Source organism: Sorex fumeus, unplaced genomic scaffold, assembly GCF_029834395.1.
Source record: "Sorex fumeus unplaced genomic scaffold, SorFum_2.1 ptg000095l, whole genome shotgun sequence".
Classification (NCBI taxonomy): Eukaryota; Metazoa; Chordata; class Mammalia; order Eulipotyphla; family Soricidae; genus Sorex; species Sorex fumeus.
The window spans coordinates 4098792-4107574 of NW_026606152.1; the positions used below are offsets into that span (position 1 = coordinate 4098792).

The window sequence follows — 8783 nt, forward strand, 5'->3', positions numbered from 1 at the left end:
TGGGCCGGGGCATGCAGGCGGGGACCCCGCAGCCGTGGCCGGGTGCTGGATCACTGGGGTCCAAGCAGCTACCCGTTTCTCAGAGACCAGGACTGTTTCATGAGTATTTTATTAATCGGAGGATGCTGGGGGCTGAGCCTGAGGAGACAATCCCAACACTAGCTTTCTGGGAGCTGGGACATGTGGCAGGGACCTGGCCGTGCAGCCACACGGAGTCCAGTTATTCGAAATACTTGTGACAGGCAGCCGTGAGCGCAGCCACGAACACCATGAACTCGCTGAAGTCCACCTCGGCGTCGCCGTTGGCGTCCAGGTCCTTGAGCAGTTTGTCCACAGCGTCCTTCTCTTTTCCATTCTAGGGGACACAGAAACCCAGGGTCAGCGTGTCGGGGCTCAGGGGTCACCTCCTAGCAGTGCTTGGGGACCGTCCCCCTGTGTGCATGGGAGGCGAGCGTCTGACCCACTGACCCAGCTGTGTCCACTCTGAAGGACAGACTCGGAATGGGGTGTGGCCAACCCAGACCACAGAAGGGCCACCCTTGGCTCGCGGGCCCCCCCAGGAAGGAGGATGCACTTTGTTTTGCTTCTTGTTTGGGGGCTACCCCTGGCGGTGCTCAGGACCTGCTCTGTGCTCCGGGGTCACTCTCGGGGCCCGGGGACCCTATGTGATGCTGGGATTGAATCAGGTCACCCTCATCACGGCAAGTGTCTAAACCCCATGCTAGCTTTCTGCTTCCACTTGGAGATTTTTCCAGGGGATTTGGAGTTTTGATGCTTTGAAGGAGATTCGAGCCTTTGGACTGTGTGATGTGCAGAGTGCCCTTTCCAGGAGACGCAGTCCCGGGACACAGCCCCTGGCTCCCGCTATAGGTGTGGCCCCCTTGATCCTTGGGACTTCCGCCCTGTGAGGGCAGGCACCAGCCAATTATAGCAAAAATAAAACGGGGCCCAGGAGCTGGCTCAGGGACCTAGTTTGATCCTGCAAGCACTGTGGTGGCCTCAACTCCCCCCTCCCACACCCCCAAACAAAGCAAAACAAAACAAAACCAGAGCATGCAATGCCTCACATGCAGCTGACTGGGTTCAACCCCCAGCACTACAGAGGGTCCCGAGCTCTGCCAGGAGTGACCCCTCAGCCTGAGCACTGCTGGGTGTGACCCCCAGAACGGGGAGGAGGGAGGCGGGGGGGGGGTGCTCCCACTGCAGCCAGGAACTGGGAGGGGCCGGGCAGGCGGGCCCTGCAGAGGGCCAGCAAAGTCAGACTCTGGAGAGTGCACAGGTCCTGCCGAGACTCATGCAGGTCCCATCCCACTTTCCCCCAGATAGCTGCGCGGGGGATCCTGCTCTCAGGAGCTCGCATGCAGCCATCACTCCTGAGGTGCTTGGGGGGCCCTGCATGCAAAGCAAGTGCCCTGCCCACTGTGCTCTCCTTCCTTCCTTCTTTTCCTTCCTTCCTTCCTTCCTTCCTTCCTTCCTTCCTTCCTTCCTTCCTTCCTCCCTCCCGCCCTCCCTCCCTTCCTCCCTTCCTCCCTTTCTTCCTTCCTACTCTTCATCTCTCCCTTCCCCCCTTCTTTCCTTTTCTCCCTTCCTTCCTCCCTACCTCCTCCCACAGTGCTCAGGCTTCCCTCCTGGTGGGCCCTGGGGCCAGATGCCATCTGGGCATTGAACATGGCCTGGCCATGTACAAGGAAAGCCGCCGCCACCCCCCACCCCCCAATACCCCCAAGTCCTTGTATTCTGACTTGGTCCTGTCCCCTCCCAGCTCAGAAGCTGCAGAGTCCTTCCCAGAGGGCAGAGCCGTGTGGCGGAGGCGTCACCTGCAGGAAGCCGGGGAGCTCCTTCTCCATGAGCGCCTTCAGCTCGCCCTTGGTCAGGCTCTGCTTGCTGCCCTCGCTGCCCGCGTACTTGGCAAAGACGTCGATGATCATGCTGATGGCTGTCTCCAGTTCTGTCATGGTGCTGCAGGAACCGATCCTCTGGGCTCGGCGCACCTCTGGAGCTTTATAAGGCTCAGCCTGAGTTGACACAGGGTGGGACAGGCCTGCCCAGCCCAGGCCCGGTTGCTGCCACTTCCTGTCTGGAACTTTCTGCCCCCTCAGGTTGGGCCTGGTTCTTAGACTTAGGGAGGCAAACGCTGCTGAGAGTGACCCCCCCCCCCCCCAATTGCTACTGGGTGGGCCCCCAAGCCCAAACCAAAAAACCCCTGAAATCTACACTTTTCAAAAAAAAGCCTCTACATCCAAAAGAGCCAAGTTGGGGCCGGAGCCGTAGAACAGAGGGGAGGGCGCTTGCCCTGAGTTCCATCCTCGGCACCCCACGTGGTCCCCCAAGCACCACCAGGAGAGAGCACAGAGTCAGGAATACCCTGAACACTGCTGGGTGTGGCTTCAAATGCCCGACCGCCCCAAAGAGAAAAGTTGACGTCGGTCCCAGAGCGAGGACACAGAGAGAATCGAGTGACACCCGACAGACGCCTCGGGTCCCCTAGCTAGGTCCCCTTGGAGGGCCAGGAGCAGTCTGAGGGCTCTGGGTTCCCGGGAGAGCCAGCGAGGAGGACGGGGTTCAGAGACGCTGGGACGGCTGAGGGTCAGTCCAGTGGCCGAATGGTCATCAGCACCGGAACTCGTATGGTGGAGGTACGGCCGGGAGTGGGCGCCTGACTGACCAGGCCCAGCCCAGGGTGCTGAATACTGCGGACACGGCGTCTCCTCGGAATTAAGTGTGTGGGGGCCACTGCGCAGGGGCCCAGGAAGCCGGACATAGGTGTCGGCAAGCATGTCAGGCTGCGGAGAGGCTCAGGAGAGGAGGCAGCAGGCCCCATCCTGGGGTCCCGGGGAAAGGGGTGTGGGGAGGCCTGCCATTAGCAACTTGGCAGCAAGAGGGAACTGACACTTCGGGGCCAGGGAAGGCGGGCTGGGCAGGGACACCAGGGGTCCAGCGACCCTGCCCTGACTGGGAGCTTCTGGGGATATCGGCACATCTGCGCCCCCGGCCCCTGACTGCTCGCCTCCTTGTGTCCTGGGAGCCTCATGCATCTGCTCAGCACAGTTCAGGGCCAGGCGGGTGCGCAGGGCTGCAGTGAGACCCGGGGGGGGGGGGGGGGGGGCGGGCACAGGAGGAAGACGGGACCCTCCAGCTCCGAGGGAGGAATGGAGGCTGAGAGAGAGGAGGCAGGCCCCCTCCCCCACACGCACATACCCCCACGCCTCTGGGCTGAAACCAGTTCTATCCTTGATAAGGGCTCAGGCAAATATTTGAGAAGGGAGGGGGTTGGGGGAGGAAACGGCTGGCGACTGTAGGGCAGGGGTTGGCCTGGCCCTGGGCACAGCCCCCAGCCTGGAGCTTCCCGCCTGGGCCCAGTGGCTGGCGACTGTAGGGCAGGGGTTGGCCTGGCCCTGGGCACAGCCCCCAGCCTGGAGCTTCCCGCCTGGGCCCAGTGTCCCCCCCAGCCACTGGCCCCTCACCGGTGCCGGCCAGCCGGGAAGCTGACAGGACCTGGAGGTGACACAGAGGCCAGGGCCCAGGGTCAGCCCCGGGTCCCAGGCTGTGTCTAGGGTGGGGGGCGGGGGGCGGGTCAGTGGTGGAATGTGCCCCAGGGCTGGTCCCCGGACAGCCCACCGGAGCCCTGCTGTCTACGGGGCGTGCTTGCTGCCCACGTGAAGAGCAGTGCGGCTGTTCGCCTCGCATCGACCATCCCCTTTTCCCGCTGCCCCATCAGAGAACTTGAGATGCGTGCCGGGGACCCCCATGTCCCTGCTTGTGTGTCCTGCCTGCATCTGAGGGCGTGTGGGCTGGACTTGGTCACTGGTGCCCAGAGCCTGCAGATGACAGGGATGAGCATCCCCACGTTCTGTAGGAACGGGGCACCCAGGTCGCCCGCGCCTGTCTGGGCCCCCGGCCGGGATGCAGAAGCCATCAGGGCAGGACCTTGGCAGCCAGGGGTGCGTGCCTCTACCAGGCCTGGAAGGTTGGGAAGCACGCCTGGGACTGTCCTGGGGCCCATACTGCATCCACAGGGGACATGGCCACACCCAGGAAGGCGGCGTGAGGGTGGTGTGAGCCAGCATGAGCCGGCGTTGGGATGGTGCAGGCACCTCCCTCCTTATCTAACCCCCCCCCAGGCAGTCCCAGGCACTTGTGCTGGCACCAAGGCTGCCCGGCTGAAAACGGGTGTCTACACCTACCGACAGACCCACGCCTCACCCGTGGGCCTGCGGGGTCTTTGGGGGCGGGCTCCTTACAGCCCCTAGCAAGCTTGCCCAGGGGACGGGAGCCACCGGCCGTTTCTCTGGGGTTGTCCTGGGCACCTTCTCAAAGGACTGTTGGGCCACAGCTGAAAAACCAAAATGAAGGGGCTGTGGGCCTCGGGGTCAGTGCTACCGGCCAGCACTCTGTGGGGAGGGAGGGGTCGAGCCTCTGGAATGCTCTAGAATGGGATGTCAGTTAGAGGACTTCTCGCTTGCTTCAGATGAGTGGGGTTAGCTTTAGTGAAAGCCAGGCTGAGGGGGGGCCAAGGTGCTGCCTGGGGCCTCTGGGACCATCGAGGAGCTTCCCCAGAAACCTTCGCCCCACCCGCTGCTGCCCGCAACAGTCCCCCACATGCTCCTCCTCTGCCCCTACTAGGCCGCAGGACTCGTTCTTGTCCAGAGATGCTTCGCAGGAGAGCAGGGACCTTAGTGCACACGAGGCGCTCACCTGACAGCTTACTGGGAGTCAGCTCCGTGGATGGGAGGGGCGCGACCCCGATGGCCCCAGGGGCAGTGAGCAGTAGGGCCCTTGGGCATCCCCAGAGGAGGTCCAGTCCCCAGCTCGGACTGCCAGGAGCTCTGGGGCCACTCTAGGCTCGTGGTCTCCTCTCTCACCGGCTTCTCCCCAAGGGGCCTGCAACAGCTCGGACCCTCCTCGCGCGAGGCAGAGCTGACCCACCAAGTGTCCGTTCCCCTTGGAAAGTTCCCAGTAACCTCTTAAGTCGGTCTTTTCAAGCAAACAATACTTTTATTGTGACTTTTATACACGGCAGGGTTTCGACCTTAAATACTCGTCGGGTCTGCTACTTAAGGGGACTCACAGCCGGACACCCCCGAACCTCGCAGACACCCGGGCCTGTCCACTCCAAGGCCCAAGTCAACAGCCTCTGCTCTCGCCCCGGCCCCGGCCCCCCGCAGCCCCCACTCCTTCCGCCCGGATTCTCCGGAGGGCAGCGGGTCCTCGCGCCCGTCCGTCCACACGCCGAGACCTCGGCTCCGGTCCAGGTTCCGTGTCCGATCAAGGAATCGACCAGTTGACATCGGGGAGGAGCCACGTGAAACCGAAACGTCCCCCTCCGCGCCGGGCCTCCGGTCCAGCTTCCCGTCCACGTTCCCACACGATGGTCAGGCCGTCCTGCTGCCGGTGCTGCCCACGTCCTCGGGTCCCCCGGGGGGACGCTTCCTGCCCCCCACCGGGACGCGGGGGCCTCGCGGAGGGCCAAGCCGCTGCAGGCGGGGGCAGTGGACGGCGAGGCTGGACCGGGGCGGGCGGGGGCGCGGGCGGGGGCGGGGCGGGGGCGCGCTCGGCGGCGCCAGCTCCTCGGGTCGGCCGGGCTCCGCGTCTGCGGGGGAAAGCGGGTCAGCGGCGGCGACCCCGGCTCGGGGCGCCCCGGGAGCGCCGGGGCCCGAGCGCCCCCGCCCCCGCGCGTGCACGTGCGCGCCCCCGCCCCCGCCCCGCGCGCGCTCACCGGCCGGCGCGCTCACGCCGACTCGCCCTGCTCGATCCGCCGCACCAGCTGCACCAGCATCTCGGCCATCTTGGCCACCTCCGGGGCCGGGGCCGGGGCCGGGGCGGGGGCCGCGTCCCCGCGGGCGCCCTCGGCCGCCTGGCCCTGCGCCTGCATCCGCACCAGCAGCGTGTCCACGGCCCACAGCTTCCCGCGCGGCCGCAGCTCGCCGATGACCGGCAGCAGGAACTGCTCGAAGTCCTCCTCGGGCTCCAGCACCTGCACCTCCTCGGGCTCCGCCAGCTCCACCACGTCCGCGGGCCGCATGTCGCCGCCGCCTGGGGGGGGGGGGGCGCGCCGGGCGGCTGCTCCCACGCTCAGCGACGCGTCCGACGCGCGCGGCGGCCGCGACAAAATGGAGCCGGCCGTCAGGCGGCGCGGCGCGGCGCGGCCCTTTGCGACGCCTCGGGCGGGGCGCTTTACGGCGCCTCCGCGGCCCGCGTGGGGCCGTGTGCGCGCACGTCCGCGAGGGCGTCGCTCCGTCCCCGCGGGCGCGCGCGCGTCCTCCGGAGGGGCGTCGCTCTCGGCCCCGCGGGCGCGCGTACGGCCGCAGGGGTGACCCGCCTGTCCTGCGGTGCACGCGCGCCGTCCTTCCTTCGGGAAGGAGCAGGCCCGGGGGACCCTTGGCCCCAGCCTGCCCCAGAGCCTGAGGACGTGGCCTTAAGGTGTCCGGGCGGGCGACGTGCGCTCCTGGACAGACTCTCCCCTTTCCGTAGGGCACTGTCCAGGGTCCGTTGCCTTGAATCCCGAAGCGGCCCCTCTGGAGTTCTTGTCCACTTTGGGCCACGCGGGGGCGGCCAGGGGTGTTTCCCCGGGCTCTGCACTCGGGAAACACCACTGGCCGTGTGGCGGTGCTCGGGGGACCCCAGGGCGAACACCCAAGGGGGCCGTGCAAGGCTAGTGCCCCCGCCCTTCCCCGCGCTGTGCCCTTTGAAGGTGCCTGTCCCTGGGCCGTCCCCGCGCTCCTCCCTCTTGGAGCTGCTAACTGGGGGTGGGCGCTGTGCTCCAGCGCGTGGGCATAACACGCGGCCCCAGACAGCTGCAGGGCTGCGGCTTCTCTCCGGGCCGACCCTCGTGTCCCAGCCCACGCAGGTGCATCGCCGCTGGCTGGCTCGGCCCCAGGCCCGGCACGTCAGCCCCGCACCCCCTCTCCTTTCGAGCCTGCTGATCCCCACGCCTTCTCCTCGGGTTTCCTTTACCTTGCTCTTGTCCTCTCTGTGGTCGATCTGCATCGGTTCCCCACCCCCACCATCGGTCTGTGCCATCTGCCCCCGCAGCCCAGCCCTCTGAATGCAGTCTGAGGTGTTTTGCTTTGTCATTGGTTATCCCCAGCACAAGCGAGATTTTCTTTCTCTTTTTTTTTTTTTTGCTTTCTGGGTCACACCCAGCGATGCTCAGGGGTTACTCCTGGCTCATGCACTCAGGAATTGCTCCTGGTGGTGCTCGGCGGACCATATGGGGTGCTGGGAATCGAACCTGTGTTGGCCATGTTGGCTGCGTGCAAGGCAAACGCCCTACCCGCTGTGCCATCGCTCCAGCCCCACGCGAGATTTTAAACGACCAATTACATCGTCTTAATTACCTGGCTCTCCCTTCCCTTGCTTTCCCCTGTGCCCACCAACAACATGTGACCCCAAGCCTTCTTGTTGTTGGGAAAGGCATCGGATGCTTTACTGGATTTGGGACTCAGAGGAGTTTTTCTCCTCAGCTCTCTCTGCCCCTGTGTCCCTGAGCAAAACTGGGCGCATGTTGGTAGATGTCATGATCATGATGATCCTGTTGTTTGTTGATTGCCTCTGGCAGGCACCAGTAACATCTCCTTCATCCTAGCCCTGAGATTTTAAAGTGCCATATTCAAGGCTCTTTCAGGGTCAGGAGAATGAGACCCATCATTGTTACTGGTATTTGGCATATTGGGTACACCACGGGGAGTTTGCCAGACTCTGCCGTGTGGGCAGAATACATTGGGTAGCCTGCCAGATTGTCCAAAGCAAGAAGGAGATAATAAGAGGTCTTCTGCCCCCGCGCCTGGTTGTCCTCGCTGGGGCTCCTTGGAGGGGGCGGGTTGAGTTTCCCTCCCCGCCCTAAGCAGAGCACCGGCAGCCAAAGACCTCCAGAACCAGCCACAACCACACTGAGACCACTCTCCACACGCACGAAGGTACCGGCAGAGGAACAAAGGCATGCGGGTCCTGGGGCTGAGATCTCCAAGCCTGCTCGGATTGGGTAGATGTCATTCAACTGAAAATGAATTTTTAAATTAAATGGTTTGGTGAGGGCCAGAGAGTACAGTGGGTAGGTGCGGGGGGCCCCGCCAGACCACTCTCCGGCCTGCGGAGGTGGCCCTAGGATCCGTAGGTGCTGGGAAGGACCGACCGAATGAACACGAGACACAAGAGACAGAATGCAGCTCAGAAACAGAGAGAAAAAGGGACAGGACTTTATTGGGGGCAATCAGGGTATATATCCATTAGTGAGGCAGCTACACAAAAGGTCGTGCCCATATATGGTTAGGAAGGTTTGTTTTCACCTATCATGCATTACAAGGTTTATGTGTATCTGGTACCAGACACGAGGTGATTACACAAAGGCCATGTCCATATGATTTACCAGACATGAGGTAGATACACAAAGAGCCATGTCCATATGATTTATAAAATTTACATGCATCACGTACCAGACACGAGATAGTTACTTCTTGTTATTACTGACAGCCATGACAGATGTTCTCTCAGGATAACCATACATCAAGATAACTATACATAGCACTGGTTTTGCCTGTTGCAGGGTCACGTAGGTCAAGATGACCATACATAGCACAGGCTGTGCCTGCTGTGGGGTCGTAGGTCAGGATGACCATACAGGCACTTAGGCCTTGGTCAGTTAAAGGGCCAGCTTCCCACATCTCCCCCTTCCTTTATTATAAAAGACGCCAGCTAGGGGGAGCATTGACTGGGTCCCTCCAAAATATCCAGAATACCTCTGTTTTGCGGAGGGAAGGAGAGTGGAAAAAGCCCGTTTTCCCCTG

At 63.1% G+C, this 8783-nt stretch overlaps 2 protein-coding genes across 2 annotated transcripts; both read right to left on the bottom strand.

Moving 5' to 3' along the window:
- Positions 1–220: 220 nt before the first annotated feature.
- On the bottom strand, positions 221–1955 carry S100P (S100 calcium binding protein P). Its single transcript, XM_056133066.1, has 2 exons — positions 1818–1955; positions 221–355 (listed from the first exon to the last, which is right to left on the bottom strand). The coding sequence occupies exons 1-2, from the start codon at positions 1953–1955 to the stop codon at positions 221–223; spliced, it is 273 nt and encodes a 90-aa protein (XP_055989041.1).
- Positions 1956–4994: 3039 nt separating this feature from the next.
- Positions 4995–6065, bottom strand: LOC130040907 (MORF4 family-associated protein 1-like). Its single transcript, XM_056133015.1, has 2 exons — positions 5717–6065; positions 4995–5590 (listed from the first exon to the last, which is right to left on the bottom strand). The coding sequence occupies exon 1, from the start codon at positions 6020–6022 to the stop codon at positions 5729–5731; it is 294 nt and encodes a 97-aa protein (XP_055988990.1). The 5' UTR covers positions 6023–6065; the 3' UTR covers positions 4995–5590; positions 5717–5728.
- Positions 6066–8783: the final 2718 nt, after the last annotated feature.

What these genes read in the sequence shown, in the direction of transcription:
- S100P (XM_056133066.1), bottom strand. Translation starts at nt 1,955, where the DNA reads ATGACAGAACTGGAGACAGCCATCAGCATGATCATCGACGTCTTTGCC. An exon ending in AGCTCCCCGGCTTCCTGCAG is followed by an intron (nt 356 to 1,817) that starts GTGACGCCTCCG and finishes TGTGTCCCCTAG; the next exon opens with AATGGAAAAGAGAAGGACGC.
- LOC130040907 (XM_056133015.1), bottom strand. Translation starts at nt 6,022, where the DNA reads ATGCGGCCCGCGGACGTGGTGGAGCTGGCGGAGCCCGAGGAGGTGCAG.